We start from the raw sequence: 25,978 nt of genomic DNA, 5'->3' as shown, positions 1-25,978 counted from the left end.
GTGTGAAAAAATAAAAGCTACATTAAACTTTTCTCTTCCTTTTTCTAAAATAGAATGAAAAAGCACACATCACTAGACGTCTACATTTGCGTTGAAAAAGAGCGGAGCGTAGCAAGGAGAAAGTTCACTGGATTCATTTGATACGGACTCCAGGCTATAATCAATCCAGAATATACTCGAGAATTAATGTTTCGGTTCATTAGAATTTCAAATCACCACGTACGCGTCAGCGCTATGAATATATGCACAGGGTCCACTACCGGCTCGATCAATAAGTGTATAGTTGGGGATCATTTTCACGTATTTATTTTTTTTGTCTCTCTCTTTGTCGATCCGACGAAGCGGAAAGAAGAATGAAAGTATCAGGTACGCGACACGTAATATTTAATTGTATCCTACACAAACCGAACATCTTCAGGGTTCGACTATCCTCTGGCATCACTAGAATGAACTCAGTGGTACTGCTACGGTAAAGGTCAAACGCACAACTAGCAATACTACGTTTACATACATAATGGGCCAGCTCTTTATCAATTTGCAGACAGCCGTCGCCATAAATCAGGTTCTTCAATAACGTTCTTGGGTTAAAAATGACATTTTCCAGAATGCCATTTCATAAAAACAAACATGGCATCTCACAGTGCTGTTAACGTGGCGTTCTATTTCATCATAGTGTTACTACGTCGTTTTATCTTAGATTGATAATCATCGTAGATACGACGTTGCAATGACGCAGTTCCTTAGCGTTACAGAACAGAAATAAAGCATAGGACAATAATGTCCGCTAGAAATATCGATCAAAAGAGTAGAATCAACGAGCCAAAGTAAAAACTGGGTTAGATACGATGCTCAGGGTGTCTTGATTGATTTCCAATACCCGAGGCTCTGTCAACGTGTGGCTTAGCGAAAGTACATACACAATCATTCATATCGCGTGCGACTGGCCCGACTGGCCAAACGCCGTAGCTGTTGGGACAATCGTCAAAACCACAGGTTCTAATAGAATCGGATAAATGCTGCTATACGCTCGTTTATGGTCGTAATTTACCGTGCAGCTGGATACGTTGGTCGCATTCTCAATTACACTTGTACCCTGAGCAAACGGGGTGCAAATAGGGCACCTTCTAATAAAAGGCTTACTTGATTTTCTTGTTCCGCCCTGTTAACACGTCGCCTTGCTTGGTGACTCGCGAAGTATCCAATTACAAGAACTGAGATTTGGGCTAGATTTTAGTAATCCATACTTGAACAAGTAGGGCGAAATACAAGGGCACGTGAAGGAACAGGAAGATCAGACGAGCGCTAACTTTAAACTTTATAAAGTGCATACTCAGAACTCGACGCCAATTTTTCAATCCTTGTGTCATCTTCTTTTGCGTTACTTGTTCAAGCATGAAGTATCCTATGCTAAACAAAGCTCCGTACATTGGCCACCGCTGAATGAATACTTACCAACTAGCTCAGCTCTCTGTTATTCTAATCCTGCATCACTTTCACACGGAGAAGTCCGTCAGAGCTGGCCCTCTCGTGCGGGCGTCATCGGCACGGCCACTATTCGCGTGGCTCCTTTTACAAAGGGATAATCGCCCAGCCCGACGCTAACAAGCGTCGATTCCCCGCTGTGCATTTTTCCGCACGCTCCAGCGGCCGGTCACCCACGGGCCGGCGTGCATCACCACTATAGACTCGCGGCAAAGCATGTGTCGTTATCGAAGCAGGAGCCGCGCTTCACTTGGCTTAGATTGCTGCCTCGCGGGGTACGCCTAAGAAACGCCGCAGCCGCGTTATGGATGCCGTAGCATTCGTTTTGGACGCCGGCTTTCAAGCCTTGTGCCGTAGAGTTGAAAACTATCAACGCGGCAACCGTACCCGATTGCCGTGGTTAAACGTTCCGGAAGAGAGGCAGCGGATTCGAGATTGTTACGACAAATAATTACTGGCCGTTCGTTGCTCGGAATAAAAAAACAAGCAGCGCATTCTTATCGATAGTGCGTTGTCGTCGCGCTATGTAAGCATCTCGAAGCCACCAGAGTATGGTCCGACTCCAGAATCGGCGACACCGTGCGAAGACAACGACACAAAGTTCCAAACTAAAAAGAGTGCCCGAGTTTTTTCACCGAAGCTTGCAAGCTCCAAGTCAGCAATTTTCGCCTTTCTTTCCTCGATGTCAAACATGTTCCAGTACTACGGAGCATGCGCAATGTGCCATTTTCAGTTGTCTGATAAGCTCTTCTCGTGATGAACAGTCGAAGGTGTCACGGCGAATATGGCCACGTCACTCCAACTTTTCTGTCCCCGCGCTCGCTGTCTCTAGTATGTGTGTTATAAGTGTAAACCATTTCGACGCGACGCGCAGCGGTTTCTCATCAGAAATTTCGCAAAGGCATGGCTAGAATGGCCCACTGCTTTTCGAGCAACTGCTTGGTGTTTCAGGCATTACGTAAAGTCAAGGTGCCGGCAGACACGAAACGTATTGTGCGCTATTTTTTTGCGCCACTCAAGCTGATTAAACACCAGAAACGCGGACGTGACTGCATGGGCAACTACCGTGCTGGTGAGTTTTAGGTAAGCACTCGTACTGTGTGTTCCTGTACATGTCAATTCATTATGTCTCCGTATAAAGTACAGCGTCCTCCTGGTTGTCACAGCTTAAGCCGGGTGCTCTCAACGCCCTCAATTCGCCCATGGGTAAATATGCGGTAAAGATGGGATACTTTGCAGCAATGGCACTCGACAGTTCATGTCAGGACGCATTACCGCAATTACTCACGATTTCCCTGCAACCGAAGACTGTCATCAGAAGCCGAATCGTCGAAAAGCACCCTGTCCAAAACCTTCCCGAATTTAATAGTTGTTCGTGTAGAGACTTGGACTCACGACTGAGAGGTCGCAACCCAGGTGCCCTAATGAACCATGGAAAGTGAACTGAAATAACTGCATGACACATAATTTATACAACTTCATGCATATTCTTCGAGATAATGAGGTGCGTTACTTCAAATGCGCTTAGCAGTAGTCTATGCAGAGAGTCTGACACATAAAGTATGGCGACGTTACCCAGAAAGGCAGATCTCTTTTCTTCGGTGGCAAGACTCCTCGTCTGATGAAGAATAAACATATAGGACCTGTCAAAGCAAATATCAACGAACGAGCAGTCTCCGCTTTTATGTTAATGGTTGGGCGCTTGTTGTAATGCTTTAAGAAATGTATACTAGGTAATTGGTCACGAAAAAAGTTACGAAGCGCTTGTGTAAATGCAATGATCGACGAAAGCAGGAGTGCCCGCGTTCCGTTTTCTATATGCGCCAATCGCTTTAGGAAAAGTAAGTATTTTGTAGTTTACCCCTCTTTCTCTTTTCCCGAAACAGCCATGTTGATCCACTCTATGCTGTCTTACGCTTGTAGCACCCAGTTTCCAAGTTTCATAACGTTGTAAAATAAGACTCCATAGTTATACACGCGGCCTTTCTTCGCCAAAGTCTATCCTTCACCGTACTGGATAATAATAATTGTTAGGGTTTCGCGTCCCCAAACTACAATATGATTATGAGCGACGCCGTAGTGGAGGGCTCCGGAAATTTCGACCGTCTGATGTTCTTTAACGTGCACCTAAAGCTAAGTACACGGGCCTCTAGCACTTAGCCTCCATCGAAATGCGGCTGCCGCGGCTGGGACTCGATCCCGCGACCTTGGGGTCAGCAGTCGAGCACCATGACTACAAGGCTACCGTGGCGAGTTTTCACCATACTGGAGAGAAGCTTCGATGAACTGGCATGCAGACAGTGATTTTAAGTACTTATATCGGTGTTCAAGTGCTCATACTGTGACGTACTAAAAAAAACTTGATGAAGTTTAACATATATATATATACTACAAAATAAACTCGTTAGAGCTTGTTTAAAAATTGTTCAGAGTGCCTCACACTGCAAGGTCGGAGTCATCATTAACGTGAGGTAATATAAAAAAAAAACAAAGTTTTTGCTGGTCTGGGCGTAAATAATTGCAGCAAGCAAAGACCGGAGGCGTGTTCGATCATTCCATCAACTTCAATCATTACCCCTCCACTAAACAAGTTCGATCTACGAAATGAGTGTCTTGTGTTTCGTTCGATTTTTTTAACTAATTAAGTACAGCATCCTGCATGCGCACATGCACATTCAAGCCAACGAACTAACATATCGAAAATAGGGTCAAGTGTACGAGCCAACTCAGAATAATCGATGGTGGACTGTTGTTGCCACGGCCGGAACCATTAATGACGGATACCTCGTACATTGTTGGCAAGCATTCGCGTTGTACAGAACAACAACAAAAAGGGCATGGCCCACTTTTCATTTTTTATTTGAGGAATTTCTCTCATGCGTCCCTTCTACAACATCGTCCTCAACACTTAGGACACCAGTTCTATTGGTTATACCATGTAATTCCTTGCACGAAATATATTATCATAACCAAATGTTCACACGGAAATTTATAAAATTTGCTTAAATATTGACTTGGCCATTGCGTAGCTATCGATTCTAAAGATTTTAAACAAAATATTGTAAATAGGATGAAAAAAAAAAGGATGCACTAACTGGCGACTTCGCAATGGCAACGTTTAAGCGAATACATGCATTGCTGTTACAAAGGAAGAAACATTCAAATCTTTTGCAAAAACACAAATGCAGACAGATCACGGCAATAATGTAAGCAAGCAAAAACATTCGTTTAACATAGTAGACAAAAAAAAAAACGCCAGGCCTGCGCGGAAAGCACAGCACAGTCACAGCGAAAGCTGGAAGAGCGTCATTTCTAGAGCCCGTTATAAACTCCCTTGTGGCTACTAATAAAAGTACACTTGCAACGTACCCACTACGGCACGAATAATAATTTTTGTGAAGTTGGGAAGCACCCATTCCGACATTATTCGTCATTCTGCGGAGAAGCGAGGTACCACCTGTAAGGCATTATGTGCACCAGGGGCGTAGCCAAGGGGGGGGGGGGGGTTGGGGGGGGGTTCAGACCCCCCCCCGAAATTTTTCAGTTTTGCTTGCGTATATATACACGCACACATACAAACGCACGCACGAACATACATAAAGTATGGTTGAACCCCCCCCCCCCCCCCCCCCCCCCCCCCCGAAAAAAATTTCTGGCTACGCCCCCGATGTGCACTTTGTTGATGCTATGGCTGATGACGATAAAGAATTACGGCAGAGCCCTTTGTAATGGGTTGGAAGCATTCAATTCGCATTGTGTGACGCCTGGTTACAGAATTCGCATTGTGTGACACTTGGTTGTTATTTTACTCTTCTACCACGCTACATTACATATGTTAATGTGGTTTTTTCCCGACATGAAGGCTGTATAGGGTCTTTTTGCAAAGCAGTTCCAAGCACCGGCATGGCTCAGAGCTTGAATACTGGGCTCCCTCGCAGACGGCCCGGGTTCGAACCTCGTTCCATCCTGGAAATTTTTCTTATTTCGTTTTTTTTTTATTTCGCGCAATAGTGGCTACGGACACCGGCGGCGGCGGCGGCGGACAACTACGGCGCCAAAAACAGCCCTTGTTGTGATCTCATAACAGCTTTCGCTGTAAAAGTCTAGATGCTCGCAAAAGGATTCAAGCAAGTAAGATAAGACGTGAAGGCGCTGTTCGGCACCAGCCTGCATTTATGGTCGCGTAAAGCGTCAAGTATTAAAGTTGTGCAGTGAATAAACATAGTCAGACTTTTTAAAACAATAAAACTGGTGGTTACCATGGTAGGAAACACTCACAAACAGACTTCTCTAGAATCACACTGGGGAAACCCTGTGAATTACTTGAACAATATTCGGCATTGTAAACTACACCGTTAACATCACAACCGACATGCTAAAACAAACTTGCTTCCGTGTGCAACGTCCACCAAACAAGTGCTGATCATTTCTAATTTCTAATTGCAACACTGCCCACCTGCAATTACCACGACAACAACAGTGAACATCTCATGGAAACAGCGATAAGCTAATCGATGACGTAATACTAAGTAGCAGTATTCTGTAAAAACTGAATTAGTGAATGATCTTTTCGTTTAGACAATTGTCAAAACAAGGTCGTGCCGAGCCATATGCTTAGCCTACACTGATGAACAAACATTATGACACGCGGTATGTGTCACTTTCAGGAGTCTATTCGCAGCATGGACCTCCTTTAACATTATTGTGGAAACTCCCCTTCCCCTCTTCCCCCTCTCCCTTCGGCTTCAGTGACTGACTAGAACGAAGCGACAGATGTTGAAAACAAACATCATCGCTTACTGGATAAAATTATCTATGTGTAGAGAAATGTGGCGAACATATAGAATTTCCTTGGACTCACCCAGTGGCACTGTTTCATTTCATAAATGTGGCGAGTTGATGAGGACTCGCAAATGACTTTTTTTTTTCTGCCAAATGGCTACTTGCGTACTCGCGTACGCAATTTGTTTTCGCATTTATTTCTCTTCGAGCTGCGATGAACCACCACCGCGTGATATATCGCAGGGCCTTGCATCACCGGTTAAGCCCCTCAGAACACGTAACGCTGCACACAAAGCACTACCTCACCATTTATCTTAATAAAGCTCGTTAGGCAGCCTTCTCTGGCAATGACGTAGGCTCTACTGCAGATAAACGACACACTGGACAAACGAAATTGAGCTAATGTCACCTGCTGTCGTTCCGCGTTGTCACATTTTCTTGGCGTCATCTGTCAAGCCTACGCAAGAACAATATGTGAGACAGTTCCGCTCCACAACGTACCGATGAATTGCTTTCAGAGCTCTGAGGCAGTACGTAAGTGACAGTAGCCCCAACGTGTTGCCGACAGTTCGCGCGCGTTGCAGCGAAAAATTAGTGGTTCGCTAGGCAGGAAATCCAGAAACCTTAAGCGTATTACCCTGCAGTAATCGACGCAATGACACTCTAGAAAGAACTACGTCGCGACGTACATATACTGTACATGAATCTATTCCAGGTTTCAATTTAGATCGAGCCTGGCTCTGCAATCCATGGAGATTCGAGAAACTCCTGTACATGCACGATCCCCAACGCGTGTTTAAAGATGCTTTAGAGTTCAACACAACACCCGTTGTCACCGAAGTGACGTCCCCACGACACCGCACTTTGAGCAAGTCTCATTGAGCGTTGACGCTCCAATTTTTTCGGTACTCCGTGGTCTTGACCTCCGACGCTTGGAATGTTCCCGGCCTGCACAGCCCACGCGCACATCTCAGGCACGCCCACCTTCAGCGGTGCTCATCGAAAGGCCATCGACAATTCATTTCGCGTCCTATGTGTCACACATTCAGGCGAGCCACGTTTGTGAGGCGTCCATTCGCAGCTCACGCTGCGCCTTGCGTATATGCACGTCAAGCGGCTCGGCCGGGTCCAGTTTGGGATGGAAGAATCCCTTGAGGAAGTGGCACGTTCCCTTGATGTGCTCCGGGAAGCCGTCCGGCAGGTACTCGCGGGGTCGGGCTTCGAATCGAAAACCCTCGGTGTGAACCAGTAATCTGCAAGAAAGCCACGTGTGAGATATGTAGACCGGTGTTTGGACCAGCGTCATTATTGCGCGGTTAGCATTACGGTAATGAATCGCACAAATGTGTATCGCTCTGAGACCGTATCGGAATAAATCAAGGGCGTACTGTGTCCCGACGCTTTGTTTTTGCTTGGTGAGCACACAAGACAGCATAGACAGGTATAGGCGTGCGCGGAGTTCTCCATTATGGGGGGAGAAGCCTCACCGCAGTGCCCCCCTCCCCCTACTGTCGTACCCCCTCCCACTGAGGCCATTACGATCAGAACAAAGTGAAAATACGAGGTTTTGGCGAGGAGGAGGGGAGGTTAGGGGCGGCAGTGTCATGGAGCGAGTCGTTAAGCAAGCTTTCACTTACGGCATCATACCAATAATGTTATATTTCTCCGTAGGTCTGGAAGGAAACCTTTCCTCAAAGAGAAATTGCGATGGGAAAAAAGTGAGGCACATGCAGTTCAGAAATATTCCAGTGTGCCTAGACATGTTGCTTACTGTTCCCGCCGCAAGGGCCGCTTCGACGTGTTCTATATATAAAGAAAAACAATGTGACAGCTACTTGTACCCTCTTTTTTGTTGTTTTTGCCTAATCTGAACCACGAGAGCGTCCGCGTCGGGCCACGTATGTAAATGTGCTGGATCACCACTCCCACTTAGTATGCTACCACATCTGCAAAAGAGCTCTATCGTTTCTCAACCACGCTGATTTACCTCTCCTACCGCGTTATTCTTTATTTTTACTTTCATTTTTTCGCGGCACCCACACAGCACCTAATCGTAACCAGCAAAATAAGAAAGCTACTTTTGCGTCGTAGGCCATCTGAGAACAGGGTTCCCGCTCGCGTCTCCACGGCGTTCTCTCGAGCCCACGCGTGCTTGTGTCTGAGCATGCGTGTGCCTGCGTGAGCGAGTGTGCGTTTAATTACCGTAGGTCAGCAAGGGAGGCAAGCAGGCCGCGGGCCACGTCTTCGCGGATCCTTAATTAGGGCAGGCGCGTCCCGAGCGTTGCGGTGGTGGACGGGTGAGCGGGTGGGGCCGCGTAAGGCGAGTAGAACGAAGAGGGGGAAGGGATAGGCCAGCAAGCCCAGCAACGTGAGGAAAGTTGGCCCGATGAATGGCACAGCAACGCGGCGGCAGCCGCGAAACGGAGCACGGATCAGCGGACGTCGCCGACGCGACTCGCTGAGCCAACGTTGCGTGGTCCCCGCTCCACCGCATCGGCGCCCTGCCTCCTTCCGTTCTTACTTTTCATTTACGCATCTCCTTTTCTATCTATATCTTCCTCTTTCCAAGTCCTCCACCTACTCAGCAAGCATCGGAGCGAGCTGTGGCGGTGCTGGTGAGCCTTGCTACTGCCAGCACCGCCGCGGGGCTGCTTACCTCGACCACCTCTGAGATTTCCGCGGGGGAAACGGAGGTTGGGGATAGGAAATATGGGAAGGGCAGAGGTGGGCCCTCGATTCGGGTAACAGGTGCCCACCTCTAGCCCCGCGTTGCTTATGATCATTGCAGATGGCGTTCTGATACCTTCTTATATATTAATGGCTAATAGGTGTTCGGAAAGAACGGATCATATTGCACAGAGTTTTTACCCGCCACTGTGGTCTAGTGGTTATGGTGCTCGACTGCTGACCTGAAGGTCGCGGATCGAATCCCGACCGCGGCGGCCGCATTTTCGGTGGATGCGAAAATGCTTGAGGCCCGTGTACTTAGATTTAGGCACACGTTAAAGAATCCCAGGTGGTCGAAATTTCCGGAGCCCTCAACTTCGACGTCCTTCATAATCATGTCGTGGTTTTGGGACGAAAAACGCCAACAATTATTATTATTGCACAGAGCTTTTAACACGCGATGCTCTAACTGCGTAGGCCAAGAAATGTCAAATGGAAGGATGCTCTCAAAATCCACGTGGTAGTCTTTAACTGCTAACGCGTGAAATATACTTATAAATTTGTTTATTAAATGAGCTACACCTAACTTAAGGGTGTAAATGACAGAGAGTGTTTATTGGGGCGAAACAGAGTTATGACGACATTCAGCAACATCACCAGGCTGTTTTCCTCACAATGCTCAATTTCACTTCGCAAGCAGAAAGGAGGACGATTACGAAACGAAACCTTAACCTTCGACTGAGTTTAACTGAACATCACAGCTTCACCTACTTTCCCAGCAAAATGAAAACAAGAGAGGGAGAAGTACTTTAGTCAAATGCTGCAGATGTTAGCCTGGCTATTCACCTGACATGCTACTCTAGGTACTGGGCGATTATTGTGATATATACGCTGATAAACACATAACAGCACATATAGCCACCCACCCACACATAGGTTACACTGTTGACACATTTTCGTTAAGGCTCGTGACCCGTGAAAACGCCAACAACACTTTCGCGGCGCATAAAAAATCTGCCATTCTCTTTTATAGTTTCCTGCCTAACTGTGAGTGGCATAAAAACGCCTAGAAATTGAAGCAGTAACATATCTGAATTCTTTAGAGGCCCAGCTTGATGAGTGAAGTTGTGGGTATTCTCTAGTAACAAGTGAGGGTGTAGAGAGAAAGGTGGAGACGCAGTGTTTGTTATTTTGTGCACAGCCTATTCTACTACACCAAACAGAAAGAGAACGGGAAAAACAGGAGCAATGGGCTGGCTACTTAAGGATGTTTAAAATAATTTACAGGAAACATCCCCAAGCTGAGCAGCGACGCGACCTTTCGACATTTTGAGATATTCGCTGAGTGTACACCCCACCTGTGCGTGGTGGGGCTGACGTTGATGTGCATGGCGATGCTGCCGGACTCGAACTTGTTGGCGAGGGAGACGTCGTTGCCGATGAGGCAGTAGCGGGGCATCTTGACGCCCACCACGCCCGCCAGCACAAGGCCCGTGTGCAGGCCGATGCGCATCTGCATTCAACATCAAATACACTTTAGGCAGAACGTCCTCAACAGGCTTTATCAACCGACTACTGGCGTCAACCTTAATAGGGACATGGTGCACATAAAACTTCACTTCGAATGGTGCGTTCACGTTTATTAGTTCTCCAGATTTGTTGATTTCTCCGTTTAATGAGTTCTGGGTATTACGGACTTCAGGCATTAACACGAGTCTAAACTCTCAAATAATAACCAAAAGTTGCGGCTGATTATGCAAGTTTCAGTATTTCTTTCACTACATGAAGTTTAGCCCGCAAAAACTGTCCCCGCGTGCTCTTGCACTCCACGTTTGTTCGTTATATTACTTCGTGAAAGGAAGTCCTCATACAGTATTGTGCTCCAGGATTTTCTGTAAGTTTAGCGATGTCTATTTAAACAAAAACAGTTGATTGATTGATTGATTGATTGATTGATTGATTGATTGATTGATTGATTGATTGATTGATTGATTGATTGATTGATTGATTGATTGATTGATTGATTGATTGATTGATGGCGAGCCGTCAACGCGAAAGAAGACGACGAAGTTGCGCTTCAGCTGCTCCGCACGTTCGAGCCTAGCGCGTGAGAAGAAGGCCCGCAAGAACGACAGCGGCTGTGGTTGTACATCGGAGAGCAAGCAGCAATACAATATGTGGGAAAGTGAACGCCTCACGTCATCCCACAAGGAAATACTCACAGCACATGTTAATTCCTTATAAATATCAACTACTTTCGGTCGGTTCTCCTCCCGGTCTTTTTCATCAAATTTCTCACTCTCCGGCTTATGAACCAAGATGTTTCTTAACTGGTTTATTAATTAGCTATCCCTTCTGCCGTTTGGACCGAAATAAAAACAGCAAGCTATGATGAAGTTGTAGAAAATACTGAGCTATTTGAATATGCGTACTTTCTATGCACAAAAAAATTAACGATTCTAACAGAAAAAAAATAATATAAGATTAATTTGGCAGTACTTCAAATGGCAGGAATATTCGAAGTCCATTTCTAAGGAATGGTTTTTTCCACGTCTTATCGAAAAATCTAGGATCCAAACTCGCCAGATCCGTCGGCAAATGGCTCTTCAAAAGCCGTAAACGCTTAAGAAGTGCAAAGCAAACCTGGAGGTACGCGCAGAGTGACCCTTTTTTATTTTCTCTAGCCTCGCATTCGACTTTTATATTGCCTTATTTCTCGCACGAACGCACATCACCGCCACTTGCTCAGTGTCCCTCATTAACTCGAAAAAGCAAAACTACACAAAAATATCAGAAAGCAACGCTAGAGTGCGCTAAGAGCCGCGAGAAAAGTAGAAGACCCCCAGGGGAGTGTGCCCGCGACGCCAGTAGTGCCGCCAAATATTCGTTAAATTTCAATCGCGAGACCATTTCCCGTCCTCCGGCGGGCTCCCACTGGAACTGCGTGATTAATTTAGGTGAGATGGAGACCGCGTTCTAGCGAGAGCAGCCAACCCGCAGCCTCTCCGCCTCGTCCACCACTTCACCCACACCTCTCCGGGGGCGGGGACACTTCTGCTGCAAACCTCCTGCAGTGGCGGAAACTGAGAGGCAGAGGAGGAGAAAGAGAGAAGAGAGGAGAGGGAGGCTAAATTGGTGAAGCGAGAACAGCGCAAATTTGCCAAATTCGAGCAGGCGAGCTGCGTGCAGCAGGTGGAAGAAAAAAAGGAAAAGCCCTCTTTGCGACGTCGCTCGCGGCAAAGAAAGTATGGGAGACGATCTAGTAGGATATGGAAGTTCATTCCTGTCTCAAAAATTACGTGCAGTCGCTGAGCAGGCTATATCTGGCCCCGGCCGCTTGGGATCTGCGCGATCTGTTCACATATGTACGGTTTCTGGTTGGCCGCTCTCTCTTTCCACACCGAAAATGCACGATAGCGCAGGATATGTTTGCCTCCTCGTTGGTATGTATATACAGTACTCAAGGATTGAAACGCGACATCGTTTTCCTTAGTATAACGACTGCTATGAGCAATTGCTCGTGATAACCGCGTCATGTCGCTGCAAATCTGGCCTATAAAGGTAATGTTGGTTCCGACGGAAGTGTTCAAGGCATAATTACGCCGATAGGACACCAACTGTAGACGTTGAAAACGAAAGTGCGTGCATTACTTAGCCCTACACTTTCGCGTTTCAATGCGTGAGTACTCTATGTGTGTATGTATGTACGTATGTACGCATATATGTATGTACGTATGTATGTATGTATGTATGTATGTATGTATGTATGTATGTATGTATGTATGTATGTATGTATGTATGTATGTATGTATGTATGTATGTATGTATGTATGTATGTATGTATGTATGTATGTATGTATGAATCAGTGTTGCGGAGTTGCCACTCCGGAATCGGAATGACTCCGAAATCATTCCACATTTTCGCGACCCCGGAATAGAATGGGGACAACGCTTGGAGGAATGGAATTAAGCGCCTTTTGCACGGAATGGAATGGGAAGGGAATTAGGTCTTTTTCCGAAAATAGAGCACGTTTTCGTCCTATGCGCTGTTTTTCAATCTTCAAACATGAGTAAGTGAGAGCCTCGAATTTAACAATAAAGCAGTATTTTCAAAATGGCTTGGCGGATTACAAGCACCGTATATTTATAATCGACGCGCCAACCTCAATTCTGTGCTTATATAGACTGTGTTGCTCCTAAGTTTGTCTCTATTCTTCGCGTAACCGCGGTTCTGTGCCATTGGTATCCGTCGTGCAGAACGACGGCGGCGGTATGCCCCCCCCCCCCCCCCCCCGTTACGCCTTGTAATATATTTTTTCTTTTGCCTTGTGGACCCAATAAAGTTGTTTCACTCACTCACTCGGCGGCGCCTCAAGCGTCTGCTGGCTCCCCACCCTTCATCGTTTTTTGTTTCTGTCGCCTTTGGCGACTCGGGCGCATATTCGAAAAAGCGCTTCGCTAAGTTGTGATGCGTATTGACGCTGGCGCAATCCTTGTATTCACTGCAAGCTTTCGTATACCAGCTCACCCGCCGTCTCACCTCATACTCTCCCCCCCCCCCCCTCCCAACCCCCTTTTGCAATACTGTGCCATTGTCTAGGCACTCCAGATGCATGGCAAAACTGCTTAGTCTTCTTGAACACTACTTTTGTCAGCATACAAACACGCTATTCCGTCATTTTAGCATTCACAAATTTAAGCTTAAACGATGTTAATATCACCATTCGTTCAAACTTGCTGACCATGCAAATGCTATAGGCAGCGGGAGAATTGCTCATATAGGAATTAGTAGGGTGGTTGTACTGCAGGAGATATGTCACCAAGCTACTATCACTTGACCTTGGTAACGTGTTTTGCGTACTTTTCTAGTTCTTAATGCATCTGATGACATCAGCTTTATGTTCATTCTTAACGATAAAACTATCAAGGTGCCTTTCCTACAATGAGGAATTAAAGGAATGGAATTGAGCTGCCGGGCCATTCCCGGAGTGGGAATGGGCTAAGTTCTTTTCATTCCGAGGAATTGAATGGAATGGAATTGTGGTAAGTTCTATTCATTCTAAAAAGACAGGGCGTGCAAACACGGACACAAGAGAGAAGTCAGGACACCACAAACGCCGACTAACAACTGAAGAGACGCACAACGGCGGAAAACAAAGAAGGCACGAAAACTTATCTGCGCATGCCCATGCAACAGGCGAACCTATCAATCCGGCACGCGCGGCGGTCTACGTGGAAGATAACTGTTAAGGCATTTGATTTCATCTTTATGCAAGTTAATCGATGGTTGGCTCACGCATGTGCTACCACTATTCTCGATATGCCATGCTTCAATCATCAGGCGCTTTCTTCATTTCTAAGCCGGTACAACACTGCGCATTCATCGAATTTTGGCGTGCACTTATAATCTCGACAATGTAAAGATAGATTAGAAGGTGAGCCTCCTGTTTTCTAGACATTTCCTTAACGTTCCAGAAGAACCACGTGTGCTGGCAGTATTCTCCTAGATCTTCGAAACCGCTGTTAAATTTTTCGTCGAAGCACTCGAAGGTTGTAAAAAACGGCATCGCCATGTCTTGCCTTAAGTCAGCCCTCACCATGTCGTGTGAGCACAAAATGAGTGATAGCTTTAACGCACAGGTTAAACGTCTTTTAGATGTAGGGTATTCTCGTGATGCAGTGGCCACGGTCGCTGAACGTTTAAAGAAGTCTATTGTGTTAAGTACGAGCATGGTTGCAGAAAGCGATAGGAAGAAATGTGTCGTAGGTATACCGTACATTAATTGCGTATCTCACAGGCTAAAGAAAGTAGGAAGTAGATATGGCGTTAATGTTGCTTTCACGGCTGCCAATGAGCTAGGTAAGCTTTGTTCCACTGTGCAGAGGAAGAATGAGCGAGTAAAAGACAAGAAGCGGACCGATATTTGTTTCGTAAAACACACCAACAAATTCACTGATTGCCGTACGAGTGTGGTGTATAAGGTCCCTTTCAGCTGCGGCCGCTTCTACGTAGGGCAGACGGGCTGATGCACTAACCAGAGATTGTTGGAACATAAGAGATCGCTAACAGGAGGCTCACCTTCTAATCTATCTTTACATTGTCGAGATTGTAAGTCCACGCCAAAATTCGATGAATGCGCAGTGTTGTACCGGCATAGAAATGAAGAAATGCGCCTGATGATTGAAGCATGTCATATCGAGAATAGTGGTAGCGCATGCGTGAGCCAACCGTCGATTAACTTGCATAAAGATGAAATCAAATGCCTTAACAGTTATCTTCCACGTAGACCGCCACGCGTGCCGGATTGATAGTTTCGCCTGTTGCATGGGCATGCGCAGATAAGTTTTCGTGCCTTCTTTCTTTTCCGCCGTTGTGCGTCTCTTCAGTTGTTAGTCGGCGTTTGTGGTGCCCTGACTTCTTTCTTGTGTCCGTGTTTGCACGCCCTGTCTTTTTAGAATGAATACTTACCAACTAGCTCAGCTCCCTGTTATTCTAAGGTAAGTTCTAATTTCCCGGAATGGAATTGGAACGGAATGGAGGCGCCCATTCTGCAACACTGGTATGTATGTGTGTATGTATGTATGTATGTATGTATGTATGTATGTATGTATGTATGTATGTATGTATGTATGTATGTATGTATGTATGTATGTATGTATGTATGTATGTATGTATGTATGTATGTATGTATGTATGTATGTATGTATGTATGTATGTATGTATGTGTAAACTTGTTTGCTTGCTTGCTCTGTAAGTTTATGATCCTTTTTTTTCCTGAAGTTTGAATATACTTAGAAAGTTCAAGGCACCAGTAGAGACCGCACTCACGACGAATCGTGTATGTGAAGCAAAAGTACCACTTAGCTACCAAACACGCGGCCACTTGGAAGGAACTTGCGCTGTTCACTCAAATACATTTCAGAAAATGACAAAACACGTCATTCTTAGCTGCAACAGCCGTATTCTGACGCAGATGATGGGTTAGGTTCAAGTGCACTTTAACGATCTCTTCAAGTATACGTGCTAGAGGTAAATGCTCAGCTGCCAACTGTGGGATGTTCCTCATAGCTCTCTACGTAGTTTCGACTGCTGAAATCTCATAAATTATCATTTAGGATCGATAAAAAGAAACATCATCAACATACACTCATCAGAGGAATGGCAGAACGCCAGCACGTGGTGCTAACCAAAGCAGTCAGTGGCAGTGAACCGTGACTTACATTCTTCAGTTGTCACTAACTACGTACGGTGAATTGCTCCGCAGATTAGCTTGTTCTAGAGAAGCTCTCGAAAACGCTGCACCGAACTAGTAAAATAGCGCCTGGCAAGACAGGAAGGCGAGCACCGAGAGAGCGCGCATGAAGTAAGGAAAACATGGAACAGCGGAAGAGTAGGGTGGTTAAGGAAGCAGGGCGGAAGAGAGCGGGGAAGGCAAGGAGAAGTGGCTGAAGTGGCTGGCGAAGTGGACGACGCGCTAAAGCGCACGAGTGCACGCGCGACCGCCTCGAGCGATTCCCCGTCTCTGTTTCGAGCCGCTTCCGGTGCGTACGCGCGCCTAGTTCGAGTGTGAAAAGATACGCGGAAACCTTGCGAAAGAAAAAAAAAACATCAAACGATCAGAAGCAACAGCTGAGAGAAGAGGAAGAAGACGAAAGATCGAGAAAGTTGTGGATGTACTATCACTTCGGGGTGGGCGATATTGCGCATAGAGCTTGCATAGTGAGCGAGCGATCAAAGCGGAAAAAAGTAAGCAAAGAAAGAAAGAAAGAAAGAAAGAAAGAAAGAAAGAAAGAAAGAAAGAAAGAAAGAAAGAAAGAAAGAAAGAAAGCAGGAACATTAACCGGAAGCATGTCCGGTTGGCTACCCTGCGCTGAGAGTAGGGGAAAGGGTAATAGAAAGGTGAGAGAGAGAGGATATAGGGAAAGACTGAAGGAAATGAACAATAAATGCGCTGACGCGTATGTGTCGGTTGCACTACACAATAGTCAAAGGCGTTCACGAAGGCCCGAAGTGCTCAAAAAGTACAGAAGTGCTTGAACGGCCTTGTGGGAAAAGAAAGAAAGAAAGAAAGAAATAAATAAATAAATAAAGAAAGAAAGAAAGAAAGAAAGAAAGAAAGAAAGAAAGAAAGAAAGAAAGAAAGAAAGAAAGAAAGAAAGAAAGAAAGAAAGAAAGAAAGAAAGAAAGCGCGTAACAAACGCCGCGCCAAACGCGCTCAGACAGACATGCACAGGCGCTAACCCTCCAAATGTATAGATAACGCTGCCTAGGTGGAACATAACGCTTAGAAACACAGAAAAAAAAAGAAGAGGAAGAGCAGGAGTACCGGCAGTACGAAGATCGTCGCTCCTTCTGTGTCTGTATAATTGATCAACTTCGCGGGAAAAGAAGCGGACGGGATCTCTACCGGAGCATGCTAATTGCGGCGACGCTATGCGCGTGCGTGAGTTTTTGCTGCAGCTCGAATGCAGAGAGTTCGGAACTGCACGCTTCGTTTGTAGCGCGTTCAGGCGGCTCTTCCGGTTACTCCGCACGACCGACATATTCCGGGACGTTTTGTTTTGTGATCAAAATGTAGCGGAAGTTTCCGCGACTGGCGAATACTGGGAAAGAAAACGTGCCTCAATACACGAGGGTTAATTAGGATGGCGGAAAAATGAAATGCAGTACGTTGCACTCGCCTCAGTTTATCTGCTGTTTCTCATCGTTGATATAAAAGCGAAGCATTAATATAACTGCGACCAAATAGTGCGAAAAAACATCAGTCGAAGCTTGCAGTAAGCCGCGCGAGCCTTGAAACAGCGAAACTGGACGATTCTGAAGACTAATATCTGGTTGCTGCTAGGTTGTTTCTATAGGCCTTAGCTAGGTGATGAGGGTTGTTTATAGGTTGCTTCTAGGTCGTTGCTAGGCTTTAGCTAGGTGACGCTAGGTTGTTTCTACGTTGATTCTCAGCGCACCGAGGTTCGAGTTAAACCACAGACAGTCACAGACACGACACGGATGTCTATACTCCGGAGACAGAACCTCGCACTGAAACCAAGCGTTCGCACCTCTCATAGATCTACAAGCACGTCGTCGCTGATGTAAGCCTTCCATCGCTTCGGGGTCTTCTCGCAGCCGCCGTTGTCTTTCCCGTTCCCTAGTATTCTCTCCTTGTACGTACTCGGGGTTTTCGGCTCGCCGCCGTCGCTTCGCAGCCATTTATTGGGCCAACTGTTGTCTTCTTCATTTTCAGTGGACCAGTAGTGAGTAGTGGGATTTACCCAATTTCTGTGGCGCATTCCCGTTTATGATGATGATAGTTTTTTTGGTACGGGGTGAACAAGGAACGATTTGCTGAACAGCTTCGCTCTAAAAATAACGCGGGTATGCATAGTGACCACACGGGATAGGTGCTCTCCCTGCGTTATTTAATCGCGCTGTTTGTAGGCAGTATGAATAATCAACTAGTGCAGACAGCAACCTTAAATTTGCAGTAAATTAAGCTGTATAAATAAAGGTTTTCTTTAGATACGTTCTGTATTTTATTCATCAACTTGCGTTCGTGTATTTATTTATTTATTTATTTATTTATTTATTTATTTATTTATTTATTTATTTATTTATTTATTTATTACGCTTACTGGGTCTGGTTGAACGATTGGTTGACGGTGCTATGCACCCTGTGATTTTTCTCTTGTCCAGCCGTGCTATTGCGCAAGATTTATACGGAAATACAGCCAGCTAAAGCATGTTCATTATGCGCGGATATAGCCAATCTAAAACACATGCTCTGGTGGTGCGCCGCGTTACGCGGCGGCGAAGTCATCACGCCGTCCAAATGTGAGGCTGCTATTACCAGCTCCGGACTCGAACAGCAGCTATGGACAGTCCAACGGGCCCGCGACGCAGCAGAGGCTGGGTCCTTCGGTTCCGACGTGGGAGCGGCCCGCAACGTGCTACGGCGCGTTCCGAGGGACCATAATAAAGTTCATCCATCCATCCATCCATCCATCCATCCATCCATCCATCCATCCATCCATCCATCCAGCCAGCCAGCCAGCCAGAGAGCCAGCCAGCCAGCCAGCCAGCCAGCCAGCCAGCCGGCCAGCCAGCCAGCCAGCCAGTGTATGCTGCCGTGATGCGATTACACTTCGGTAAATAAGAAGCAGTTCCAATAGGCTCCGTAAGAGCCACACTGCTGCCAGAACACCACTGCACAAGGCGGGCTCTACCACATCAGTGCAACAGCCCCCGCGGAGCACATGATCAATTTGGTCTTTTAGCTTTCGTAGGTATGCTCTTCGTCGTATTCGCCCTACTCTGTCATCACCACAGCCTTTTCATTCATCGCTTTTCTTATTTTCTTGCTGAGAGAAGTTCTGGCAGCTTGGCACAGTGGTGCCAAGCCTGAATGAAGAGCGCCCCTGGGCGGCCTTCCTTTTAGAGCGCAGCTCTTAGACGCAAGTTCCTACGTTCAGCGGCATCGCCGTTGCCGTCAGTGGCGTAGCCAATAGACATGAAAAATTAAATGAGAAAAAGATACCACGGATAGAATGGGATCTGAACCCGAGCCCTCTGCGTGGCAGTCGAGTATTCTAGCACAGAGCCACAGTGGTGCTTGAAAGTCATTTGCAAAAAGACCCTATACAGGCGTTATGTCGGACAAGGAATCGCGTTAACTTGTGCAATATAGCGTGGCAGAAGTGTAAAATAACAACCAGTCATCCCACAATGCTCATTGCGCAACGACTCTGTGGTTTACACCCACTGCTAAGTGCTCAGCCATAACTATTCATCGTCATCAGCCACATGCAGCATCAGCAAAGTGCACATAATAACAGATGTGTAGCAGGTACCTCGCTTATCCGCAGAAAAACGAATAATGGCGTAGTGGATGCTGTCCTACTTCACAAAAATTATGAGTTAAGGCGTAGTGGATACCTTGCGGAAAGCCAGAACTTCAAACACAGTTGGCCTTGCCCCAACAAGAAGCTGCGCTCAGAATTACTATTAGGCAGTATAGTAACCGTCAGTTAACTTTTTTGTCCCTTTTCTTCTATTTCTTTCTTCTTTTCTTTCTTTCTCTTTCTCTCCATTTCTTGCATCTCTTTTTTGTATGTGTTTCTTTATATTTCTTTATTACTGACTTCCTCTTTCTCTATTTATCGCTTCCTCTTTCTTCTCTCTGTTTCTTTTTCTCTTTCTCTCTCTGTCTACGTTTTTCTCTCTTTTTTATTTTTAATGTATTTACTCTGTTTATTTCTGTCTATTATTGCGATAGCAATTACATGGACACTCTCGGCGGGTTTTCGCCGTCGCCGTCATGTCCCGGATATGTATATGTATGTGTATATAAATAAAAGCCATAAAGAAAACAGAACCAGAAGAAAGAAATTCTGAAGCTCGCCATCGGCATTCGAACCTTCGAACCCTCGCTCCGCAGCGCCGGTTTGCCAACCGTTCTTTGGAACTAACAGTGAGTCATTCATATACACAATTTACCGCTGGTGGTATACAGAGCTCGGATGTGCTTCAGCGTGTGCAGTGCCTCCTCCAGAACTCCACCGCGTGGCACGACACGCGGGAGGATCACTCCACGCGCCGCAGTTTTCAATAAAGAAATATCTAAGAGCTTTGGCGTTCTGCATAGTCGACACTTTCATCGTGCTGCTTAAACACAAAGAAGTAACAACTGTGACTTTTGTCAGTTCGCACTCGCCCTGTGTGTACCTATGCGTTCTTTTCGAGCGTCCTTCCTTGTGGTTGAGCAGCACGCTGCAAGTGTCGAGCTGTGTCGTCCTGTGTGTGTTCTTTTCGTGCGTCACTAGCGCTTGAGCGGCGCGCTGCAAGTATCGAGCTGCTTGCCGTTCTCCGTGCGGCATTCTTATTTGTTGCTATGGCATTCATCGCTTCGCCCTTGCGGAGAAACTGTGACTTTTCTCCCTTTTCCTCTTTCTTTCTATCACTTTCTGTCTCTCTCTATTTTATATCTCTATCTCTTTCTTTTTCTCTCTCTCTTTCCCGTGTTCGTTTTCGTTTAACACTCGCACCTGCCGTACACGGTAGTGGGGCTTGCCCAATTCCTGTGGCGCATACCCACCTGAGGAGTTTTGCACGACGGAGCACATGTTACCGATGGATTAAAGGGGTCATGAACCACTTTTCCAAGTACAGTAAAACCTCGGTGATACAATCACGGCTCGTACGAATTTCGGGGTGATACGAATTTTTCTGTGGTCCCGGCCAAGGCCCATTAGCCTGCAATATAATGGAGCACGTTTGTTGCGAACCGATTTGCACCCCGCAACGTTTGATACGAACGTACGCAAGCGCGCATGTACTAACAGGTGCTGCCCGCGCTGTCGCGGAAGATGTGGCAGTCACGCATGGGCGCGCCATGCGCGCGAATCTTGAAGGCCTTTAGGCGCCTTCGCGTTTAGATTACAGATGACGTTGACGCCGCGCTTTTTTTTCCGACACGTTGACGCGTCCTCCTGTGCTCGAGGCAGCAGCGTCTTTGTACTGTGTTAACGCGTGCCTGCCACGTCGATGCAAGCCATGTCCCCGTAATCAGATGATCTATGAAACAAGACTGAAACTTGGGCTGCGGGTCCGTCATGAAGTCCCAATAAAGGTGGACGAAGACCCCAACAGACGAAGCAGGCGGTCTTGGCGTAGGAGCTTGGCCTCTATTTATCGAGTGCAAAGCGCTTCTTAAGTCACATTCGCCGCAGTACTTTTGTGTCATGCAGAAAAGCGTAGTAAGATTAGGAAGGGGCTACTCGCGTTCACGGGGCACAACACATTTGGTTCATTAATTACACACGCGCGCATGCACCATATATTTACGAGTGCAAGTATGATCGTTGACGTCTGAAAACTTTACTGGCAATCATTCAGAGCTGTTCATGACGTCGCTGCGGCCCTGAGAAACACTAAATCAAAACGTATGCCAACTTTATTTTGTCGCATACTAATTTTCCATGTTTTCTGGTGATACGAATTTCGGATGATACGAATATTTTTGGTAACACAGCGAGATTCGTATCACCGAGGTTTTACTGTAATGATCTAATGACCTCCGTATCGGAGTTTCCTGCCTCCAGAATCGATTGCCGTAAAAATTTTTCGAATCCGTCAAGAATGAGCGGAGTTACGGGGGTTTGGCGCACGTTCTTAGCGCTTTCTCTCTTTTCTCGAGCCGACGAGCGCACTGGAAGCTACACAGGGAGGGATGGCACGGGGGATAGAAGTTACGTCAGCGCGCATCATGAAACGCGATCGCTCTCCCGCTGTGATTCGCGTGCGCGAGTGCGGCTACCGTGTACTGAGGAGTGCGGCGCCGGAAAGTGGCGGCACCCCGTGGCAAGAAGCGCATCTGATCCGAACGCCGCTCTCGATTTATGTCGGCTATCGTCCAGTGAGGATGCTATGTCTTTTGCGACGTGAACAGGCAGATCGCGACGTCAACGGGCAGACGCCCCGCCCACCGACGAGAGTGAGAACCGGCCTCTGTTTGAAAAGAGGGCGCCTGAGAAAACAGCAACTTCGCGTTCCGCTTGTAGCCTTTACGCGGCGCGCACGACTGCAATACTTGGCTGAGCAGTTCATAGCCGTGTCAGCTTTCCACAGGATGTGTTTTTTCAACAAGCCCAAGGGGTGCTTCATGACCCCTTTAAACAGCTGCACTGTAAAGAGAATGAAGAGAGCGCGTGCCACTTCTTGATGATGATATTTTTTTACGACGAAGCACACGTTACGCACATCTTAAGCAGCTGCGCTGTTAAAAATACAAGTGCTTTCTACTGACCAACATGGCGCGTTCCGAGGGACCAATATAAAGTTTATTCATTTATCCATCCCACTGACCAAGGGGCGTCACTTTGTGTAGATTGCTTCCCCTCAAGCATGCTGCAATTGCGGTGGTGCACGCTTTACAGGCAAAACTTGTTTTTCATTGATTTTTGGCTTAAAACCACAGATGAAGTGCAAAACAAAAACGGAATACAGTATACTACCTAGGAACTAGTTGATCTTTCTTTCTTTCTTTCTTTCTTTCTTTCTTTCTTTCTTTCTTTCTTTCTTTCTTTCTTTCTTTCTTTCTTTCTTTCTTTCTTTCTTTCTTTCTTTCTTTCTTTCTTTCTTTCTTTCTTTCTTTCTTTCTTTCCAAAAAAAAAAAAATTGGCGAAACTTACACTAAGCCGCTCAAGCCTTCAAACAGAGAAACTGGGTGATTCTGAAGAATAACCTGGTCGTTCTAGATTGTTTTCAGGCCTTAGCTAGGTGAAGAGGGTTGTTTCTAGGTTACTTCTAGGTCGTTGATAGGCTTTAGCTAGGTGATGCTTGGTTGTTTTTACGTTGATCCCCAGCACACAGAGGTTCGAGTTAAATCACCCAGTCTCAGACACGACACGGGTGTCCAAACTCGGGAGACATAAACTCGCGCTGAAACCGAGCGTTCGCACCTCTCATAGATCTGCGGGCAGCTCGTCGTTGGCGTAAGATTTTCATCGCTTCGGGGTCTTCTAGCAGCCGCCGTTGCCTGTCCTGTTCCCTAGTGTTGGACTAACTGTTGCCCTCTTTCTTTGTAGTGGACAAGTGGTAGGTAGTGGGATTTACCCAATTCCTGTCCGTTTATGATGATGACACTTTTTTCTGACAGGCCGCACAAGCTTCCGTGGCACATAACCGTTTTTTGGGTTAAATGCCGTCTTCATCATTTCTGCCTTAAACAAGATCGCTGTTAAAATATTACAGTATAATATTTTCGATAAGAGAAAGACTTCTACGGACTTCAAGCTAAAGGCGAATTACAGAAACGTAAAGTAGCTCGAAGGTTGGGCAAGTTTCTACTTGTTTGTTAAACCAGCTATAAGAAACTCATAGCGTGACCAAAACGCGGTAAAGAGGAGAAAATAAGAGCTGCCCCCCAGAACTGGTTTTCCTGGCACCATTATGAATATCTGCCAGAACTGAAAGCCTTAGAAGTGTCATGAAACAGATTGAGTGTTATCTTGTACGTAAATGTGCACCTGCAATCATCAACTTTCATTTATGCTTTCCTCAGAGCTGCAACTGTTTTTTTCGAAGCTATTCTGTAAGTGCTGCTACAGATAAGAACCTGACTACAAAATTTTTCTTGTTGTTTTTAAATATGAGTGAAAACTGGTGTCGAATGACAGAAATACAAGCAATAACATTAAATTCTGGAGTTTTACGCGTCAAAGCCTCGATATGATAACGAGGCACGCCGTAGTGTTGGACGCCTGGTCAATTCTGATCACCCGAGGTATTTTACCAGGCATCTAAATGTAAGTGCAAGCGTAATCTTACAATTCGGTCCCATTGACACGTGACCGCCATGGTTGGGAATCGAACCCGCGTCCTCGAGCTTAGAAGCGAGACACATTACCTGCTAAACTTCCTCGGCGGATAACAGCAGTAAATAGCGATGACGGAGGAAAATGAAAGTAGACACTTTGTCTGGGCAAGTTCGTTCGACATTTGCAATATAGAACAGCACGAAGGACGGGACGAAAGACACGATGTCTAAAGTTTGTTCTCTGCTAGACAGGGTGCCCGAGTTGTGTGAGAAGAAGCACAGGAACAAGTTCACTGATTGCCAGTCTCAGGTCGCTTATGAAATCCCGCTCACTTGCGGACGGAAATACATCGGCCAAACGGGCCGATGTTTTAATGATAGGGTTCGAGAGCACAGGTTGAATGTGCAAAACAAGTCAGGAGGGCACCTGGCAGACCACTGCCGCAGGTGTGGTTGCGCACCAGAATTTCAGAGAAGCAGTTTTTTAACAAACTGTAGAGAAAAATAATGGAGGCGTTTTTTATCAACAAAGCTGACGATCAATGTGTTAGTGAACGTTCCTTATTTCTCTCCAAAGATGAGATGACGTTTTGGAAGACCATGTATGAGCAACCTGTAAGCTTTAGGGTTTAATTAGACTGGGCTGCGTTTCACTTGTTGGTCATCTTCTGTATGACAGATCAGCCTCGTTTTTGCGGTTGCTGTGGGTTCATCGTCTTTTCCAGCTGCCACGTTTTAGTCGCCGTAATATCTTGCTTTCTGTGCTGATTGGGAGGAGCATGCGCAATGCAGTGGTCTAACGAGATGTGTACACTTGCATGTTAAACTGTGATAATGTGTCTTTAAGTGTGTTTCGACAATTGCCGTGCGCGTATGTACAATCTGTGTGTGCGCTGTTCCGGTTGTTAACTGTGCGTCGATTCAGGTTTTGTTACGAGATAGTGTTCATGATTGGTGCTAATACTGGTTTCGTGAGTCGAGCCTCTTGATGGTGGTGACATGTGACACTATAAAGAAGGCACTTTCATCAAATAAATCTCATTTGATAATCAGCACTCATCTTGTGGTTAATGTGTATTTCGTCCCGTCCTTCTATTTCTATTTTCTATATTTCTTCTGTTCCATTTTGAAAATGAAAGATTTTTTTTTCCTTTCAAGAATACTGTTAAAGGAAAGAAATATGTTTATAGCTGCTGCCTTACAACGTAAACTAACTTATCGCTCCTTCACATCTCGTTGTTGCAACTGAAAAGAAATACCGAGTACCCAGATTCGTCGTTCTGCACTCTTTTGCGTGGAGCCCGAACACAGTTTCCCTTACTGATTATCCTTCGTTGTTTCAAAGAGTTACATTCTGCCACGCTTTCTGAATGCGGCTACATCTTCGCGATAAAGTTTCTAAAGTTCACGGAATTCATTGTTGGCTGCTACTTCCTAGCGGGAAGCGAGAAAGGTGTACGTTGTAACTGCAAGGCGCAGCGCTTTCAATAGTCTCAGATATATAGCGGTAAAATAATAATGATATTAAAAATAGCTCGAATGAGAGCCTAAAGGCTACGTGATTTCCCCGTGCAGGAAAGCGGAGGAGTTTTTGCTGTAGTTCCGAAAAGCGGAGCTCCGGAACACGAAGCCATTAAAAGGCTTACACTGCATCGCCGTCGTAATCAGCGTGATGCACCTTCAGACTAATCGCAGCGCGAGAGAAGTGTTGTGTTTTTCATGGCGGGGGCAGTCTGCGT

At 46.1% G+C, this 25,978-nt stretch overlaps 1 protein-coding gene across 2 annotated transcripts in view; it reads right to left on the bottom strand.

Annotated features, from left to right (window-relative positions):
* Nucleotides 1-5,507: 5,507 nt before the first annotated feature.
* The window catches only part of LOC119382966 (head-specific guanylate cyclase), a 231,646-nt gene continuing 211,175 nt past the window's right edge, over nt 5,508-25,978 (bottom strand). For both annotated transcript variants that reach the window (XM_037650905.2, XM_037650906.2), the window contains exons 9-10: nt 10,290-10,444; nt 5,508-7,517 (exon numbers count right to left, since the gene is read on the bottom strand). In XM_037650905.2, the coding sequence (XP_037506833.1) occupies nt 7,310-7,517; nt 10,290-10,444 (363 nt within the window). In that variant the 3' untranslated portion in view covers nt 5,508-7,309. The remainder of the gene's footprint in view (nt 7,518-10,289; nt 10,445-25,978) is intronic.

The sequence above is a fragment of the Rhipicephalus sanguineus genome, chromosome 2 (genome assembly GCF_013339695.2).
Source record: "Rhipicephalus sanguineus isolate Rsan-2018 chromosome 2, BIME_Rsan_1.4, whole genome shotgun sequence".
In the NCBI taxonomy this organism is placed as follows: Eukaryota; Metazoa; Arthropoda; class Arachnida; order Ixodida; family Ixodidae; genus Rhipicephalus; species Rhipicephalus sanguineus.
This window is presented reverse-complemented; position numbering and strand designations above follow the sequence as displayed.